Source organism: Squalius cephalus, assembly GCF_949319135.1.
Source record: "Squalius cephalus genome assembly, chromosome: 7".
NCBI classification, from domain to species: domain Eukaryota; kingdom Metazoa; phylum Chordata; class Actinopteri; order Cypriniformes; family Leuciscidae; genus Squalius; species Squalius cephalus.
The window spans coordinates 32,247,019-32,268,578 of record NC_137128.1 but is presented as its reverse complement, the minus strand read 5'-3'; the positions used below and the strand labels follow the sequence as shown (position 1 = coordinate 32,268,578).

At 35.8% G+C, this 21,560-nt stretch overlaps 1 protein-coding gene across 6 annotated transcripts in view; it reads right to left on the bottom strand.

Annotated features, from left to right (window-relative positions):
- Positions 1 to 21,560, bottom strand: part of astn1 (astrotactin 1) — a 234,735-nt gene that overhangs the window by 60,296 nt on the left and 152,879 nt on the right. For all 6 annotated transcript variants that reach the window (XM_079877707.1, XM_079877709.1, XM_079877711.1 and 3 more), the window contains 2 exons: positions 20,359 to 20,463; positions 18,406 to 18,594 (listed from right to left, as the gene is read on the bottom strand). In XM_079877707.1, the coding sequence (XP_079733833.1) occupies positions 18,406 to 18,594; positions 20,359 to 20,463 (294 nt within the window). The remainder of the gene's footprint in view (positions 1 to 18,405; positions 18,595 to 20,358; positions 20,464 to 21,560) is intronic.

Below are 21,560 nucleotides of genomic sequence, written 5' to 3'. Positions count from 1 at the left end.
CGTAAGACAAGCCACTCAGAAGTGAAGCAGACATCTGACAGACACAGTAAATGACCATTCGCATTCGCTTTCTAACCTGACGCTACGTTGTGTTACACACAAAAACACTCCGGCGCAGCAGAGTCTGTTCAAACAGGACCGTGATATGTCAGATCCGCAGCCCAGCGGTAGCTCCAGTGGGGGTCACAGATGTGATATAAACGAATTCAAACAAAACTGAAAACATTTTACCTCACAAACAGTCAAAAATCCTGTGACTGGCTGTTCCTCAGATACGCGCGTTGTTCTCGGGTTACATTTAAACTAGACGCTGTTTTCCAACGGACTCGCGTGCACGGAAAAGCTGGGTCGCGTGCATTACAGATCAGTGGTCGCGTGAGGTGGATGAGAGGAGAACACTATGTAATAATATTACGTTTGAAAATAAATCCTTGAAAATGTTATTCACTATCTACTGTATTTATTTATCCATGATTGGCGTAATATCGTGTGTAGTATACATTTTCATATGTTCATGTATGTCATGCAAATACATGACAGCTTGCAACGTTTTAAAGAAACAAACAAGCAAAACTAAACACATAAATCATTATTATTTAAATATACTTGAAGCAAAACAACCTGTTTAAAGTAGTGTAAATAAACTATGTGAGATTTATATTTAACTATGTATTGTACATAAAATTTATGTAATTTCACATACTATTTTGTCATTAATTTATGAATATTGTTTAGATTGGTTCATTAATGATAAATTTTATTTGTAACCTGCAGTAAGCAGCAGTAATTATTTATGTGACTGAAAAAATGACTGTAAATATTAAAGCAGACAAGAAGCTGCACTAAAACTTTATTTATTGAAGTGTTACCTTGCCTTTTTGTTTACATTTTAATTTCTTAGTAAATATTTTTTATTGCAAAAAGAATTTTGCATAAATAGTATGTACAATAAATGTTCATTTAGTTTCACCAATATTCTTTATGTCTCTCATTTACTGTATTCACATGTATTGTATCGGCCTCATATCGGCCAATCGGCCAGATTGCTTTCTCAATATCGGCATCGGCATCGGCCATTAAAAATCCCATATCGGTCGACCACTAGATATAAGCATTCAAAACCGCCAATATGGATCAATGATTTTGATGACATCACTCTGCACTTAAGCTTCTCATCAGATTTTTTATCCAATCAAATGCTATCTAGAATCTAAAGCGTCCTGCCTCCAACATTATAAATAGACGCTAAAGCTGCGGCTAAAATCGGTCACTTGTTCACACATTTGCTACTTTCTACATGGTGAATGGCACATACTGTGTAGTGCACAATAGAAGGGATAGGGAACGATTCAGACAGCGTAAATATGCTTTCCATCGGGGCGAATGAAGTCTAGTTTCACGTCAGTGTCAAGTGAACCGCACACACAGTCTGCTCCGCTCCAGAGACACAATAGCAAAGTGGATCATATACACGAGTCAGCGCATACCAGAAAATGGATCAGACTCATCTAAATTCTGCATTGAATGCTATATTTTAAAGCGATATGGAGGAGATTAGGAGGAGAAACGGTTAGAGATTAGAAAGAAACTGCATCTTTAGTGAACTCAACAGCTCTGGCCAATCTGTGATATAAACTAAACGCTATTGGCTATTTTAAAAGATGGGAGGAGCTGTTCGATATGTCCTGCCCTGTCTTCCTGTTTCAGTGGAAATTACATCAACACATTGAATAATGCTGTGTGTTTCAAGGCACATCAGTGGGGCTTTAAAACATCTTATCAACATTGAAAAAGAGCAGCATAAACATTCAGCTAAGCATCTTCTTTTTTGTTCCACAAATGAAAGTCTTACAGTTTTGCAACAACCTAAGGGTGTATTTCTGGTTGAACTATCCCTTTAAGCACATGACAAATGCACATCACATCCTTCAAACATCAGATTTGCATGAGCGCAATTTACATTCTTGCATAACGCATAATTAGGTAATCAGCTGAGTCATGGTGTCATTAAAGATTCCCAGTTTTTCGCAGCTGATGGTTATCTGTCAGAAATCAAAGATTGGCAGAAAAAGCAATGGGCGCGCTCTATCACTAGATCTAATGAAGTCAGTTGGCACCACCATGAGCTCTGAAATATGACACCCACTCTCGCCCGGGCATTAACACCAGCTGTGTGTTGGCTCGTACTGCAGCTGATCAATGCTGTGATGCACATCCCACACAAACAACAATGCTCAAACATGTATGCAAATGCAGGAGTTATTGGGATGGAGAAACATAGTCTGCAGGGAATGGTGGACTAGTGCAATTATTATATTGTGGGAAAGAATGCTGTTTTTCAAACACATTGATTTCTACACGTGTCACCTCTTAATAAATGTGTTCTACTTACAATAATCTAGTGTATCTTCATCTCAGATTACCATTTGAGTGATAGTATTTTGACTCCACTAAGTCAACAGACCCTCTAAAAATGGGACGTTGGGATTGGACAGACACGTGAAGCTCAATCCTTTCACTAACTGAGGCTGCAGTACCGACAGCGACCAGCAGAGGGCAATTTAGCTGCATCCAAGCACACAATGGAGGTTAGGGAGTGAAGAGCAAAATATATATATATAGGCTATATATATATTTATTTATCTTTCATTTCTTCCACTTTTTTCTCCCGCTTTCTCCGCAGCAACTACCACTCTCTGCCAGTTGCAGTCCTGTTTTTATTGCTCTGTATTAATTAGGACATCCATTAGGTGGCTTAAGTCAGACACAAAGATATAAATCCCCTTGTTAATTTGGAAAGAAGAATCAGCGGCGCTCATTATGATTAAATTAGCAGAGATCTGCCGGGTGGCTGGACCTTTATGACATTGATTGTGATCATCAGCACCAAACATCGGACGGCAGTTTCCCTTTAACCTCAATTATCATTCTGTACCTAATCTCCGATTTATTACTGTTTAAAAGGTCTTCCTTGAAATAATCAGCTATTTAATCATAAAAATGATGCTATATAATGTACAAAATATTTTTTATACAGTAGCCTATTTCAAGTCTTTTGCACCGTGGAAACACCCTACATTACATTAAGTCATATTTCGAACAGCTTGAAGGTGTTTGAAAGCAACCTGACATTGATTAAACCACTACTGAACTTATATTGGGACATATTTCCTGGAATATGGGGCCACCAAGATGGGAAAGGCGTTTTCAGCTTGCACATTGTTCCGTGAGATGGCCTTATATGACTATTGCCGTTAAACTGTACAACCATCCAAACCAATTACTAGACCAAAGGACTCCCATGAGTTGGATGGCAATACCATTATAGATCCCCCATCGTGTGTAACAGTTGGTAATTGTGGCCATCTTTTGGTTTCCTCAACACATAACCACATAAACCACTCCAGATGTTGGAAAGTGTGTGAAAGATGACCTATCAGACCATATTATGTTTTCCATTTTGGTCCAGGTTAGGTTCTGAGACACGTTATGAGATTTTGCAACTCGGCCTCAGAGTCAAGAGGTTTCTGAATGGCAGCACTGCCATAAATTCTAGATCACAATGTAGTTTTTGTTTAGACAAGGTCACAAAGTTTGCTGATTGAATTCTGAGAAATTTGTTGAGGCTACAGTGACATTTAGCAACTATGCTAGGTAGTGTCTTTTTATTTAACTCAGTAAGATTCATCTTGCAACCACAGTTTGCTTCCTGATGCACTTTGTACTTTCGGCATATGACGTAATTATTTTTGAGACTGTTCCTCTCAACACATTTAACTCTGTTGAACTCAAATAGGGCTGCTCGCCTCTTTAAAGCTGCTGATTACCAATCAACCCAATATGACCCGCCTTTGCAGCTGCATTTGTGATTGTAAATTAGTTTCTTCAAAGTTATTTTTGTCGGCCCATAATTGCGACATCAAAAAAAGTTTGACATACTGAGTCATAAGTCAAAATGATGACAAAAAAAGTCACATTTATAACAGCAGAAGTTAAACATTATCACATTAAAATTCAATTATGACAAAAAGTCAAAATTATGAGAAAGTCAACATTATAACCTTATAAGACAATTATGACAAAAATGTGACACATAATTATGCTTTTTAATCTAATGATTTGGACTGTCATCATTTTGACAAATTTTGACATAATAGGCTATGTACATTTTTACTTATCTCATAATTATATATTTTTTATCTCAAATATGACTTTTATTTCATAATTTTGACATTATACCTGACCTGTATTATATGATGTCACAATTTTTACGTTTTATGCCATTATAATGATTTACCAATATATATATATATATATATATATATATCTTATGTGACGGAAATAGGCTTCCATGTGCTTTTACATAGTTGACCTGAGCTTACAAAGAAAGTAAAACAATATTTTTTTACACTGAAACACTAATTATTTGTACAAAAGATGTTCAAAAAAATTGGGGTCAGTTTACGAATGAACAAATTCATATTTTTATTCAGCAAGGATACATTCAATTGATAAAAAGTCACAGTAACGACATTTATTTACGACACTGACATATATTTCACAACATTACTGTTTTACTGAATTTTTTATCAAATAAATACTGCTTTGGTGAGCATAATAGACGTCTATTGAAAACATTGAGAAATCTAAACCAACTCTGACTGAAAGTAAATGTAGCAAGACAAAGTTGTTTTTCAAAGCCACGTCTTCCATCAATTAGCTGAGAAACGGTGGTTTAAATAAATGGTTTGTTTTGTGCAGCCTCTGGCTCTTTAATCTTACCTTTCAATACTGTCTTACATCACACATTTTAAGGCATCTTTTTGCCTACAGGAGCAAAGGAATGCCAATGGAAATCCATTTTCACAGTGCAACAGCTGAACCAAAGAACTATGGATCAGTGTCAGCCAATCACAGCACTGGATTGTGTTGATAAGACACACTTCAAAGCACTAGTGGCCTTGATAAAAAGCCTTGCACACCTTGCTCATCACTCTTCATTTAGCACAGCAAATCAACCATCCCAACATAAACACACACACACACACACACACACACACACACACACACACACACACACACACACACACACACTATTCATTTGCAAAGTCGCACATAGACTCGCAAAGCATAGACTCACATCCAGACTTTTTCTTGCTCATAAATTGCAGTTAATACACTATTTAGAAGCTATAAAAAGATGAGTTTATTCCTCCTTTGATCTGATATAGAACAACATTGCTGTGTAGGAGAATATTACAGCTCAAATAATTTGACATCTAATTAAATCAGATAATGTAAAAGAATAAATAAACTTTCAAAACATTCATACAATTTATGTATGCAGACAAAATCAAGCAAAAACAACCTATGATCTACAGACAATTAGTCTAAAGGAAATGCAAGGTAGTTCCCAACTGATATAGTTACAAAGTGAAGTTGTAAGATTAAAAAAAAAAAATTCAGACCATGCAATATGAGATTGCTTACCCATTAAGCAGGGAATAAAATAAAAACACACAGGCAATAAAACAAAAACAAAAACCAGCACCACTCAACACTCAGCCCCACCTCATTCATTCATGATGGGGAGTCATCATAAAGTTCAGGGAATCTCTTTAAATCTCCATATTTCTTAAAAATGTGATTTGGAGTGAATCCTATTTAATCTGGTCATACAAAGCAACACAAAATGCATAACATTTTTCAGTTTTTAGTTGAAAACGGTGTTGTGTGAATGGTCCCTATATGATCTCTGGCTAAAGGTTAGGACCTCTAACTAACCAAACCTCGGTCCACTTCTCTCCACTCTTCAGGAGCACTAACAAGATCAACAGGGAAATAGGGAATGTCAAAAGAAAAAAATGCATGGCTTGGAACAAATTTACTAAAGTTTTCTTATGGGAATGACCTCTAGGCTTTTAAACTCCTTATTCAGAACTACACTCTTCTCTTTTCTTATGGATAAAATGTAATACCGTCACTGATTCGCTGGTCTTTATGGATGAAAAAGGGATTTTTCATCAACTTTGTTTCTTAAAAAGGGCCAAAAAGTTGACAAATATCACACTAAACAGGCATGAGCAGAGACCAGATGTTCAGATTATTTTAGCTAGTTATGATCTCATGGCTGAAATGCTTCTCCCTTAGGTTGATTATGTCTTTGTGAGCACGGCAGATTTATATTTAGCTTTAGTTTGCTCTGTGAGCTCTCATTCCCAGATAAGAGATTGATCGTTGACTGACACACAGAAAGAGGACTTGCAATGTGTGTTTTGAAGCCTCAAGAGCTGAAGAACAGCAAAGTTCAGGACTTGAAAAAGCATGGCCTGCGTAAGCGCCAGGGGTAACGTGCCGGAAGCATGTACACTAACCTAATACACAGTGCATGGCTCTGATGGTTATTCTGTTAATGAGAAATTTCTGTTCATCTGCCCTTATTCACGAAACACGAGCGGAACAAATTTCTATGTAAATCATTTTCATGAATCAGCTCTCATTAATCTATTCGTACCTAAATTGTCACATTCAATTTAATGGGACAATTTATACACAATTGGTTTTTATGCATGACGTACACAGAAATCCGTTCTGGTCTGGCTTCACGAAGGTCCAGCTCATCTAATATGGTGACCTCATTGTCGGAGCTCATTGATAACGTTACAGTTTTGTATGATACAGTATGTAAAAAAGCTGAGACTGCTGTGAACCCCACAGGATGTTTAACTAGATTATAATATTTCAGAAGTCCAATTTGTAACCCCCAATGAAGATATTCAGTTAGTGAAGACATCTGCTTCCCTTTGATTTGAATTGTTTTACAGCAGAGCACCCAGAGCTCATTCATCAAGCTCCTGCACCACTGCAGGCATTGAGCTCCTGCCCTGCAGATGTGCAGCTCCAGGGAGCTCCTCTATGACAGTCAGGCCAAGAAAGCAGCTCCACACTCTTTCCATCTTTTAATTAGCTCGCACTTTTTCTTTTTCTTCATACTCATATACAGTTCTGCCTATATATGTGCATGTTTTTTTTATAATTGCATTTAAATTATAATAAATGCAATTTTTTTAATAATAAAACGAGCATTTTATTCAGTAGTCTTCCATTGAAGATATTTGACAAACGTTTTATGCATATGCCATAGTACTAATTACAACAAAAGATCTCGCTCTCTCTCTCAGAGACTGATTTTTTAACATAATTAAACAATTCTATATGACATAATACAAATGCTTACCAATGCTGCACTTATTTGATCAAAAAATTATAATAGTGTGAATATTATTTCAAATTAAAATAATTGTTTAATATTTTAATGTTTTAAAATGTAATTTATTCCTGTGATGGCAAAGCTGAATTTCTAGCAGCCATAACTCCAGTCTTCAGTGTCACGTGATCCTTCATAAATCATTCTAATGATTTGGTGCTCAAGAAACATTTATTATTATTAGGGGCCAAGCACTGAAAGTGCATAGGCACCTATTGAAATCGTTGTCGATCTTCTTTTTCTTCTTCCGCTCTGGAAGTCTATGGCAGCCCACAGAACCGCTTGCGGGAAAGTCATGAAATTTGGCACACTGATAGAGGACAGTCTGAACTGTCACCATAGCAAATTTGGAATATCTTACTCAATCCCTCTAGCGCCACCAACTGTCCAAAGTGTCACTCATGTTTATGCTGATAACTTTTGTACCATAAGGGCTAGACACAAAAATAGACATAGAGACAAAAAAAATTGGCTAGACACAGAGGTGTTTCCTCTGATTCCTTATCTCAAGCCAATTCGATTGCACCCTATGACGTCATTTTCCGTCATGAAAAATCCGCCATTTTGAATTCTCCGAAAAAACTACTTTTTCAAACTCCTCCTAGGCTGTTTCTCCGATTTTTACGAAAATTAAATCAGATCATCTTCAGACCATGCTGACAAAAAGTTATGGAATTCATGTTGATTCGTTAAACCGTTCTTGAATACCATGCAAACTTATTTTATTACAAACTTAAAAACTTATTTCCAAGTCTGCGAAAGCTGCTTATTTCTCTAACTTAATTGAATCCAATCACTCTAACCCAAAGGTTTTCTGTCATTCAGTCTGTTGTTAGTCCTTCTGTTAACACACTGTCTGTTGCCTCAGATGCTCTATGTGAAGGCTTCCTAAGATTTTTTATTAACAAAATCACTAACCTACGACTTAGTGTCTGCCCTAATTTAACTGTCCCCACAATCTTGACACCTGCTTCTGCTTTTTGGGAAGTTTTTGGAGGCCATGACTCTGGAACACCCTGCCCCTTGAGATTAGAACGGCCCTACACTGTTTTCTAGTCTCAGTTAAAAAACTACCTGTTTTCTTTAGTATATTGATCTCTTCTCTAAGGTTGGTTCTACCATTTTATAGGGCTGGGTAAAAAATATCGATTTCTCGATTTTAATCGATTCTCATTTTTACGAAACAATATCGATTCTTAAATCCCAAGAATCGATTAGTCATCCTGTTTTCAGTTGATGAATGAATGGATCATTGTTGCGCGCATCCCATCCAATAAATCACAATAATCTTTGTGCTTTGTTATTATTGATATGAAACAAAGTGTCAGATTTCAAATTACGTCCATTTTCTTACGAAATTCAAAAACATAATTACCGTTTTGGCGCTGTGGCGCAGCTCAGCTCAAGAGAAGCAACAGAAGCAACGGATCAACTCTTCCGCATTAATAACACCAGTTACAGCTCGAAATAAACATGAGTTAGCTTCTGAAAGTGTGTTAAAAGATAGAGTACAACTTATCGAAGTCCGTATCATGTCTCATGGAATCGCTCAATCAGTGTTTCAACCGTGCAAAGACGTTAGTAAACAATGTCATGTAACGTCACATTTACCTCAGAAAAAACATATCCAGTGACCATAAACTCGTTAGTCAGCTAGAAAAGTTAACTCTAGAGAGAGAGGAGCATTTTGTTAAATATATGCACCATATTATATATTCATTATAATTTTTAATGTTCTTCAATATTTAATGCATGTTTGAATAAATCTGGAAAGTTTTTTTATGACAGCCATCATTTAAAATTTTATATAATTTCATATAACTTTATTATTATAAAAATAAATAAAAGTGTATTTTAAGTGTTTGTATACAAATCAGTTAATTTACCTTCAACATTATAGTAGGCTAATGAAGCCTATAGGCTACAACTGACTCCCATGGTTTACAGCATTAGTTAAGAGATTTGTTTTCCTTGAGAAAATTTGCAATGTATTGTACCTGATATCCAAAATAATCGATATTGAATCGAATCGAATCGTAATCGAAATCGAATCGAATTGCAAGCTTGTGAATCGAAATCGAATCGAATTGTGAAATTTGTGTCAATACCCAGCCCTACCATTTTACATTTGAGTTTGATTCGGTTTAGCCACTCCTGTATTTCCATTCTATATTTGAGTCTTATAGTGCTTTGCTACTCCTGTTTAACTACTTTATGTTTGAATCTGATACTGTTTCGTCACTCCGGTTTTAAGGTTTTGCTTAGCTTTGCTGCTCTTATTTGTGTTTTATGTGTTGTTATGCAGGTCTTACTATCTTTTAATCTGGTTGTTCTGTAAAGCACTTTGGTCAGCCTAGTGGTTGTTGTAAATGTGCTATACAAATAAAGTGAACTTGAACTTGAACATTTTACGTAGTGCTTGCAAAAACAGATGCAAGGCTATATCTCCGCAACACTTTATTGTATTCAGACCAAACTTGGTACATGTCATCACAAGCATGACCTGAGGCTACATGCTGCGTTTCGGCACCTAAGTGTCCGGAGATACAAAAATTGGCTATTTTTGCCAAAAATCCTAAAAGTGGTCTCGTTAGATGCAGTTTGCCACAAGCCCCTCAAATATATCCACTATCCAACAGGATTTGTTGAGCTTCTAATGAGCTACAACCAAGTCCTCAAGGACTAAGACAAAACCACCCCTCTGTATGGCACCAAATGTCTCCAGATGTAACACAGATCACAGAAACTTCAAGACCATCCTTGTTGGAGATAAGTCCTGCCTCTGAAAGGCATGAAATAACTCTTGGGCCAGCATTACGCCAAGCAATTGACTTGCCTGGACCATCTCTGCCACTTCACCAGATTTCTCAGCAGCCATGGCAAGTAAGAAGTTCTGCCAGAAAATCACAAGACATTACAGTGAATTAACGTGGCAACAGGATATGACAGTCTCCCGAACAGGCAATACAGTCACAGTGGCATCATGAAACACCCAGACCACAGAGAAAAAGCCTCTCAAGCGATGACCCATATATAAGATGTTCATTGTTAGTGTAAGGCTCATGTCATAGCAGGGGTGGTGTGGTAAACCATTCAATACCTGTGTTTAATGTTTTAGCACTTCTCCATGGTATAATATCTAAACAAGAAATTCTTATGGAGCAGCAGAGGAACATTATAAGGATGGTGATCTCAAAGCAAACAATGTTCGGGAGATCACAGAGGCACAGAACCAAGTCCAAAACTGTTTCCAATTGAAGACTTAAGGTCATTAACTTCCCTGGAAAGTGATCTTCGATCCTGCCCAGTGACAAGACAAAAAGTGGTAGGTAACACTGTCAGTAATGCACAGTTGCATACTGTTATCACTTTTAAAGTCTGGTTGTAATTACTGTTATAATTAAATGGTGTGCGTGATCAATCTAATGTTTTGACTTAATAGTGATGGCATGTTTTTAAAATATTTCAGGTACTTAAATTGGGATTGCTAGGTGGAGTGGACGTAAAGGACATGGTCTGGCGGATTATGAGGTAAGCAATCAAAAATGACTTTGCCAAAGTGGTAAACTGGAGAGGTGTACATGGGAAAACACCTTTCCAAAGCTTGCAGCTTAAACACATTGTGATTGGTAAGAGCATTTTTATTGTGTCTAAGTCTATATGGAACTTATTCCCTCATGTCATGAATGAATGTTAAAAGGTTTAATTCTTTGACTGGTGGTGTCTTGTAATACCAATGCTTTGTCTCTATTGTTCATTTTATTTAAAAGTATTTTTTAACTCTAAAGGAAAACAAAAGCAGGTCCCAGGCACTCAGTCAAAATAACAGGAGAAGGATCAGGTTAAAAAGCCTTTAATGAAATAACCTTTTTTTATGAATTTTTTTATGAATTTTTAACCTGATCCTTCTCCTGTTATTTTGACTGAGTGCATGGGACCTGCTTTTGTTTTCCTATGGATTTTTTCCCTACCCCAAGAGCACCTATCTTAAACTCCTCTGACTCTACCTGAGCGCCTGGTTGAACCTCTCACAGTTCATATTTTTTAACTCTGTATTTGTATGCTCCTATTCTAGAGGCTGTAAGAAGAAATCCTGTGTGTGCACAGACAACTGAGCTGGAGGTCAAAAAAGTTATTAAAGGGTTAGTTCACCCAAAAAAGAAAATTCTGTCAGTAATTACTCAAAATGAATAGTTGAATAAAGTCGCACAACAAGTATTCTCGTCGCTTGATAAACTTAAGGTTGAGCCACTGTAGTCACTTGGACTATTTTAAACATTGTCTCTACAATAACTTTCTGGCTGGCAAGTTTCAATTACAATAGAAGCCTATGGAGGAGTGAGACCACTCTCATATTTAATAAAAAAATATCTTAATTTGTGTTCCGAAGATGAACGAAAGTCTTATGGGGTTGGAACAACATGAGGGAGCGTAATTACTGACAGAGTTTTCATTTTTGGCTGAACTAACCCTTTAAAAGGTGGTTTCATCTAGCTGGTGACCGCGGAGGTGGCAGAAAAAGGACACCTTTGCAAACACATTTTAAGTTATTAGGGAATCTGTTTTACATTGTTGCAACTTATATTTTTACCTTTTTTGCACATCTGTAAATATAAATTGTATTTCATTTGTCTTTTATAACCAGCTTTTTGTTTGTTTCTGTATTTTACGATTTATGCATGACACATTTACACTTTTGCTTTTACACTTTTGCTTTATTGTTTGTATCAATTTAATTTATTGCTTGGTTTCTGTTGCTTTTTAGTACGGTGGCTGAGAGGGCTCAACAAGTTGCAACAGAAGAAAACTCATGCAAATAGAAAAAAAACCAGCAAATTAAGAAAACATCTTCATCAGTTTGACAGCACATGTGCTGCAAATACGCAAAACACAACCAAATACAGAAACGCGCTGCAAATGTCAGACCAACAACGCAAATATCTACTTGACAGTGGTGTTTATTGGGTTTTTTTTTTGTTTGTTTTTTTATTATTATTATTTAGTGGTTGCATTGTATTTGCAGCATGTGTGTTGCAGGACGTTGAAATCTCTTGCCGTTTGCAGCGCGTTTTTGTATTTGGTTGCATTAAGTATTTGCAGCATGTGTGTTGTCAAACTGATGAAGATGTTTTCTTAATTTGCTGGTGTTTTTTTCCTGGTTTCCTCTGTTTCAATGCGTTGAGATCTCTCGGCCACCGTACTTTGGTTCGTTTCTGTATTTTATTATACATCATTTTATTTTATTATTATTTTATTGCATTATTTTTTTGCAACATTTTAATTTATTGCTCTGTCTTTTTATTATTGTTGTATTGTATTTGCTATCTGGGAAGTAATGTAATGTAAGTAAAGTATATTATAGCCTACTGTATCTTTCTTGTACACATCTCCCACACCCTGAAATACACTCTCTGGCAGTGGGTAATAATCTCTTTCGTTTCCAAGTTTCCTGATTCCTTTTCTCCCCTCTCTCAATCATCACCCTCATGCTGTAGTGGCCGCTGCAGTAATAGGTAAGCCGTGCTTGGGTGTTACCCTCCCACCTCGCTGTCATACAGGACATGTAATGGGAGAAAGATGAGAGTAAAAGAGAAAGAAAGAGAGAGAGAACACGTAGAGTTGCAGAGAGACAAAAAAGAGCATGCATATCGTGTAGGAGATATGGAGTCATAAAAACAATTCTTGTGTCTTTAGCTGCCCTGTTTCTTTTAGCACAGCTTGTCTGTAAAATCTATATTTCATCTCTTGAATTCAGAATATTATGATGTTGAGTTGGTCCTGCTATCAATAATATATTGATCATCAAGTCAAATGTTATATGCTTAGTATTGCTGATGCTCAAAAAGCCATTTCGCAGGTATAACGCAGTAAATCTTACAAGAGCATTAGACGAGACTGCAATAAAGTTTAAATACCTAGTCGACATAAAAGTTTGGAGTGAATCAATCTGATCTGTAAACTATAAAGCTCTAATAGTTTCAAAACCAAAGATGCCTTAAAAACTTGCAAATGTGTTTCTAGATGAGTATTTTAATCTGCTGAGTGGTGCTGCAGTCCAGAGTGCATCTTCACTGATAAATTAACAAATAACCTCAGTCCATTCTACTCTTGCAGACACAGTATACAGGCGATGCTCATATCAGTCGAATGCACATTATGACCGCAGAGAGAAAGATATCTAATTCAAAAGAGAGGGAGTCATTATCTCAAACACTTACTGTTTATTAAAGATGACTTTCAAAACTGGATTGATGCTCTTTTTGATGGTATGATTCGAAAATTCAATTTGCCTCTTCAAATAACCATACACACAAACACTCTTTCAAACACTCTCTCAAAAAATAGCAAAAAATAATCATAAACAAATCAATTAATTTGGGATTTTCTGTTCTGAAAATAAAATAAAATAAAACAAAAACTCATAGCAGTAACTCAAAGCCTTTCATAAATGTTTGACATTCCCAAATGAAATACCAATTAGTATGTTTCACATCATTTTTGCTGAGGCAGCATTCCAATATTTTAATTTCCTTCAGCCAATTTGTGAATATTCATAAGCTTTGTGGTAGACATTTCCCCCTAAACATTCAAAAATGATTAGGTGGCACACTTTAGTTGCAGAAGGTTTGTGCTATTTGGGGCAATATGGTTTACCAGAGTCTCCAGAGAGCTCATTATCCATATCCAAAGAGCAGGACCTTTAGCTGAGTCACAGGGGGTATTAAAACCCTGCCCTGTGTCTGTTCTTATTCTCACAGTAGTCCACAAGCAGCTGCCTAACACCCAGTGTATGGATTCACCTGCATTCTCAGAGTCAGTTGCATGGACTCTGAGGGTCATGATCGCAGATCTCCACTCATTTGTGGCACACGTGTAAATGTCATTGAATGATATAAATTGAAAAAAAAAATGTTTCAATAAAAAATTAGGGCAGAAATGCTGGTTTCAGCTCTACATTTAACACCATGATAGCATGTCTATGTCAGAGGCTGACAAAATGAAGAATAATAGAGTTTTCAAGTAGGCAGGGAAACTGATTTAAAACCATCTGTCATAGAGCTAACATTTTTGTGTATTGCAAGGTGATGTCCTTGGGAAGAAGGCAACGTGGTTGATTCGACCAAGGGAAACAAGTTACTAGGCCGAAACAGCAGCTATAGGAGGGACATTATTTATTTGACTTTATCTAAGATACGTGAAGGTGAAGGTGGATGGCTTTGAATGTCTCTGTTTCAACAAAAATATAAGCATTTCAAATGTTCATCAATTTACATTTGCAGGCTTTGTGCTACTTGCAAATTGACAAACAGTCTGAGGTGATGTAGAATTGGGCTGGTAACCAAAAGGCTGTAGTCTAGGTAGTACAAATAAATGCTGAAAAGTTAACGCACATCCAACAACACTTAAAACAGCATCACAAAACATAAATTACAGAAATAAATCTGTATGCTACTATGATATTACATTATCATTATTATTATTATTGTGCAAGATCTCAATCCAGTCTTTTCATCAGTCACTCATTAACATACAAATATTCGGTAACACTTTACAATAAAGGCTCATTTGTTAACATTATTAATGTATTAACTAACATGAACTAACAATGAGCAATACAATTGTTACAATATTTATTCATCTTTGTTAATGTTAGTTTAAAAAAATACATTTGTTCATTGTCTGTTCAAGTTAGTTCACAGTGCATTAACTAATGTTATAACAAATACAATCTTTGATTTTAATAATTTATTAGTAAATGTTGAAATTAACATTAACTAAGATTAATAAATGCTGTAGAAGTATGTTCATTCATAGTTCAAGTTAACTCAATTAGTTAACTAATGAAACATTATTGCTACCAAATATTCTTTTACCTTTAACCATAATTAAGATGCCATACAAAGTTGTAACATCCATCCATCGAAACAAACTCTGTCATCATTTGTAACATTACTGTAGAACTCAGAAGAATTCATTTTGAAGAACACCCAAAACAACATTGGACCCCATTGACTCACTGTACAAATAACATAAAAAAAAAAAAAAACATTTTTCAAAACATCTTCTTTCATGTTCCAAATAAAACAAGAAAGCCATACAGGTTTGGAACAACATGAAGGTGAGTAAATGTTGAGAGAACATTTATTTTTGGGTGAACTATCCCTTTAAAGGGAACATGTGCTCAATATGTACTGTAAATACACAAGGTTTTCTGTCATTTTTGTATACTGTCTCTAAGTACATTGTGTCCACAAGGACTTTTTATCAAATAGATAACGTGGTGATATCTTTGATCTTAAACACTTTACCTGAGTTTGGATGACAGAATGAATTATATTTTAATGTTAAGTTATATTGAGAGCATTAAACGCACCCATAATTACCAGATAGGATGGGATGGATGGCAGAAAGCGAGTAGATTTGTTCCAAAGATAAATCAGCTCTTAAAACAAGGTCATGCACATTAGCAGGGTGATTGAATATAATTAATTGAAGACATCATGAAGAAAAGAAATAGAGCTGAAGATGTGCCAGTGTTTAGGGTCAATTTTTTTTTTCAATTTAGAAAAGAATTGTGCACCCAAAAATTTATATTTGGTCATCATTTACTCCCTCTTATGTTGTTCTTGTACATGCAGTATGCAAAAACTTGTGCAAATATGGTGTTTTTTATGGTGTTTAAGGTGTTTTTGCATACAGCACATCAATCATCCAATTTATATTGTATCAGGATGTTAACCAACAAAAGCAAAATAGACATGTATAGAATAGAGAGAAAAAAGTTTTATGTACATTTTGCTGGCTTCCAGTGTTGAAAAACATCCTAGTTTGTTGTGATGGATGGGGTGTAACATGTATGTGTCCTTTATTGCCAGTTGCATGTAAACATGAAGTGCAACTAATTGCCACTTGCCCTTTTTTATGATAGCCTAATTAGTGGTTAAATGTATTTTATACAATGTTTGGATGTTGTTTGGATATGTGCCTCATGATTTATTGCAAAACAAATGGGAATATTATAACAGTGTAGTTTTTTCCCCCTACTTATTTGTAGGAACGATCAAATCCCACAATGTGTGATCTCTGAACTATCACCATTGTGCCCTTGAGCAAGGCACTTAACCTCAGGTTGCTCCAGTGTAATAATAAGCGTACTATCCAAAGTTGCTTTGCATAAATTGTCAGCTAAATTATAAATTAGAGCAACATTAATGCATAACTTGTTCCCCCAGCTGAAAAGACCGACATACATTTCCATTCTTGTCCAGGCTGGTCTATGCTTGTTGGTGGTGAGCTGGTGAAACTAGTCTGGTGAGCTAGTCTGGCTGGTTAAGGTACAGTTGTTAAGAAGTTTAGTAGTGACACCAGCCCACCAAAAATCACATTCAAAGCACAACTGAGAAGAAAAATTGTATTGCAATTGTCTCTGCATATTATTAAAGCACTGAAAAGGTAATGTTGTGACTGAAACGTTTGCAAGTTTCAATTCAATTCAATACCCACTCTCAGTAAAGCTGGTTTTTAATCTAACTTTTTCGTTGTTGTTTTTTTCACCTTCATATTGTGTAGACCTTTGTGCAAATTTTTGCCTTGCCTATATGAAAGATTTTTTAAGATTTCCAGAGGTTTTTTTGTCTTCAGGAATAAAAAAAAAAAAAAACAAACAAACAATTAAATAAATAAATAAAATTAGTGTATAGCGCAGCTCACATAATTTGGTATTGGAAGTATTTGATGAGAACTGTTTGAGTTCATATACAAAATCTCTTCTTCTGAGTGACTTTTGACTTGACAAATTTGATCAACTATGTTAGTCTTTTTTTCAGCAGGATCATTACTGTTACCACATGGCCATTAGTACCACAAAAAGCTTTTAGCAGAACAATGGAGTACTCACTGACACCTCAGATATAGATTTTCTAACTCCCAACAAAAGACACTTCCCCAATGACTGGGTGATTATCACACTGCAGAGCACCCACAACTTTCATTTTGTTGTCATTCACCTTGTTCTCATCCCCTTTACCTTGTGTTTTCATTAGAAGAGTACAGTTCGAGGCCTCTAGCATGCCTTGTAGGACGACCTTAGTGCTTATTTCACGGTTTCCGAAGAAATGCCAGTCTTTCACAATGCATTTTTTTTTCTCTGCTTTTTCATGAATGCCCAAGGCCACGTTGTCAATATACTAGACATAAGCATAGAAACCTCAAACCTTCATGGCTGAGTCACTCTATAGACTGTCTAGCTCATCTCCAGAGGTGCTTAGTCTGTTAACGTCACTCTTGTGTTTTCTCTCCAAATAAGTTCCATCCTAACCGACCTTGTACATATATATGGGCTCAGCTGAGTGGAGCTGAAGCATAAAAACTAGGTGAGCCAGCCCAGGGGCCTCCTGAGTACAGAGCAGCGCTGGCCTGCATTCAGCTTTAGCCAGCCAGCCAGCCAGCCATCTCACATCTGCCCTTGCCCCCTTTTATTGGCTGAACAGATGTGACCAACCTCCCATGGGCTGTGTTGAGTTTTACTTCCTCAGCTCCTGTCCACATCCTCTCCAAAATGGAGTTTATTCTGACAAAACCATAATTTGGGTGCACTGGGCCAAACGACTATCTGCATATTTAGACAATAGTTTTTTTTTTAATGACTGTTCTTTGATTCATTTTTTAGCATAATTTATGGATAGGCAAAATATTTTTGCTCTGTTTATCACCACAATAAAAAAAAAAAAAAAAAAAAAAAAAAAGGTTTATCTCATAAAATAAAAAGGTGCATCATAAAGTATAAAAACAATGGGTCTCATTCACTACCCATGGGTAACCATGAGTAAAACCAATGCGTCTTCATGCAGAAAACATGATTTATCTATAAGATAACACTTACATTTGTTCTACATTTAGGATGACATTTATAACTAACTCAAATGTTACATAAAGAACATGAACAATTTAATAATGCATATTGTAGGGTTACTTGTTATAAATAAATAACTTTACAATTAGTCTTACAATTAAAAATATAACATAATTTTTTTTTGCACAGTATGAACCTTCATTATAAGGGAATGAGATGCAATATGAATAATATAATCTAAACCAGAAAATTAAATCTTTTAAATTAATATATTTGTTTAGCTTACCTTTGCTGATATCCTGATATTCCAACCACAGCTGACGTTGGACTTGCTTGTTGGGATACCATATGGTACAGGATTCCTCAAAGCCATACACTGCCTCCTGGATAAAATGGTTGCCAAACTCTTTTAAAATGGACACAAAGTCACTGCGCAGGGTAGCCCCATCCAGTGAATGAATTGCTGAACTGAAAGCTGAAGTAGAAAGGTAAAAGAAAGAGGCTTCAGAGAATCGCATTAAACTTTAAATTCAATTTCACATCTCAATTAAAAGCAGAAGTTGTATAATAGACCAAACAAGAGGAAAGATTCCAAATGAATTAAGCTGTGATGAAGATTTCAAAGCTTTACAAATAAATGTTAATTTTCAGTGCAGCTACAATTTGCTTGAAGTATTCAAAGCATTATTGCCAAATGGTGATTTTTAATACAGTTACACACATTACAGTGCAGTTAAAATGACAAAGCAAAGAATGTGGGAAGAGAAAGAGTGAAAACATGATCTGTCAGTGTGCTGAGTGAAATGCTATCTGGGGAAACAAAGGAAGGATAAACAACAAGGCCTGTAGAGGTATTGAGTGCTTTTGTGTAGGTTGATGTCTGACCTTTTAAAAACTTGTACTGCTTTTTTTTCAACACAGAATATACAACATAAAATTAAATGTAAGCTTTTAGTCATAGAATTTTAATTTCCCTGCGGTACTTTAGAATATAAAGTACTTGTTTGCATGCACTTTTGCAAAAGTATTGAAGACCTCTGAAAATTTTGGTAGACAGCAGAACTCAGTGGTTTGCAAGTTAACAAAACATGTTATTAATTTAATAGAAATGTTTCATGTGGGTATTCGAAGAATGGTCCAATATTTCATCACAATGACTGAGTGACAAATGTTGGCCAATCATTTTGGAAAAATAAGGCATTTGCCATATTCAGCTTTCTCTCACAACCTTCATGCCCAGGTTTGTAAAATTATCTCAAGTGATAAGATGCAGAAGAGGCAGGGTAAAAAAGTGGTAAAAATCAGAATTTTAAATGCAAAAAACCCACTTCTCAGTCATATGAAAAATGAATCCTTTAATGGTAATGTGATGAGAAGAGAGGGGAACTGGTGCAAGCAATAAAAATACAATTTTAAAGGCCAGTCAGACCATTCATTAATACAGAGTATTCTTTTAGAACTGCACTTGGGATCTGACATCTGCTCATTAAATATACAGTGTTCCTTAAACAAATGAAGCAAATGCCCTTGCAGTGAAAATATGAGGCCAAAATAAAACTAAAGTGCCAAAAACAAAAACTGTGTAACAATGCCAACTTTATCCATCTTTGAAGGTTGCTTTTTGTCTTCTTTGACGCCAAATTGTATAATTTCTGCACCACTAGCGTCACAGAATTGGAAAAAATAAAGAATGTTCTCAAACTGGTTTCCTGAACATTCCACCAATCTGGCATTGATTGGTCAAAACTACTGTATAGTCCCACCCCCAAACTCACGCCATTGGTTGAGTCAATGTTGCTGTTTCAGAATGCTTAAACAGAGTACTGTTTTGATACCAACAGGTGACTTTATTTTGGTTCTCTCTTAATATTAAGCTAGGATAGTAAAAAAAAAAAAACTAACTTCAGCTTTAAGTCCCCTGGTTTTAAACACACTCACCATCTGGGATCAACAAAGCACTGAGAACTGCCTTTTACACCAGCAGGCAGCCATATTTGTTGGTATTGAGTTTTGCTTTACTACCCACCCAGCAGAACTGATCTGTCACAGTGAGGGCTCCATAGTGAGATCACTCCATTCTACCAGACCAAAAAAAATTATGGCCAGCTAGCCTGAAACTTCTTCCTAACCACACAATGTACTGTAAGCTTAGGCCAGTCAATATATATATATATATATATTTTTTGTATTAAATACTTGATCAATATAAATAAATGGAAGAAGAGTGAGGGTGTTTTACCTTGAGAGAGGGTCCACTGATTGAGCTTCACATGGTACATAATGGATCGTAGCTTCCAGTGCTGAACCAGTGGGTAACCTGTAACCTCACTGTAGTTTACCATTCCTAAAATATACAGAGGGTGAGAAACAATCATATTTAAAATAATAATAATAATAAAAAATAATAAATAAAAATAAAATATATATATAAGACTTTTGCACAGTACTGTATAAGACCCAATTTAAGACCCAAAGCAATTGACGAGTTCATGGATCTCAAACACTAAGTTGGGGAGTGATATATAGAAGAGATTGCCCCTTGTTCGTCAATATTTTGGGCTTGTTGTACTAAAAAAACAAGATTGAAAGTTTTAAATGCATTTATCTGTGTTTTTGTGTACTTTTAGAAGTGCACAAGCATATAAATAGCCTCAAAGCTAACACAAATGGACTAAAGCCCACAAAACTTCAATTATGATAAAATGTAAGTTTACAAAACTATATTATATGAAGACAGCAGGATTTCGCTTGGGTTCTGCTTTGTGTTGTGTTGACAGTTGATGTAGAATAAATGTATGACTGTGAATTCCTAAATACACTGGCAATCCCTGTATGAAATGATTTTTAAAATAGTGTTTGCTAATTCTAACTTTGCACACTTTCTCTAAACAGTTTTTCTGTCAATTCAAAAATGAGTCTGGAAAATTATAGCACTGACTTGAAACAAAAAAATAATGCAGGATTTCTGATACATTTCTACACACTGAGAATAAACCACACTTGTTAATATTGCTGGATTATCTTAAAGTATGAAAAATAACATTTCATCGATGGTTATGTCAGAAGATAACAGTGATAATCCTTACCATAGAGGATAATCATAGTATTATTAATAGAAGACAAAGTAGCTCAGCAGATTTGTGTAAATGATATCCATTGTGGCATTTTTCATTTATCTTCCAAATCTTTTTTAACATATGAGGCATCACTTTTCTACCGGTAGTTACCCTGTGAGCTAGAATCCCAAATATCGCCATATGTTGAGCGGGCGGTGTAATCAATCATCTCGTCTCCTACAGCAACTGTCAGCCGTGCCTTGACATCTAGGGAATACACAGCCATGTTTCAATTTAACCCCACCTTAATATATAGCACATCTGGCTGATCGCACAAAATCAAAGCATATTTGCTCTGCAACATTCTGGCTAGGCATTAGAGCAA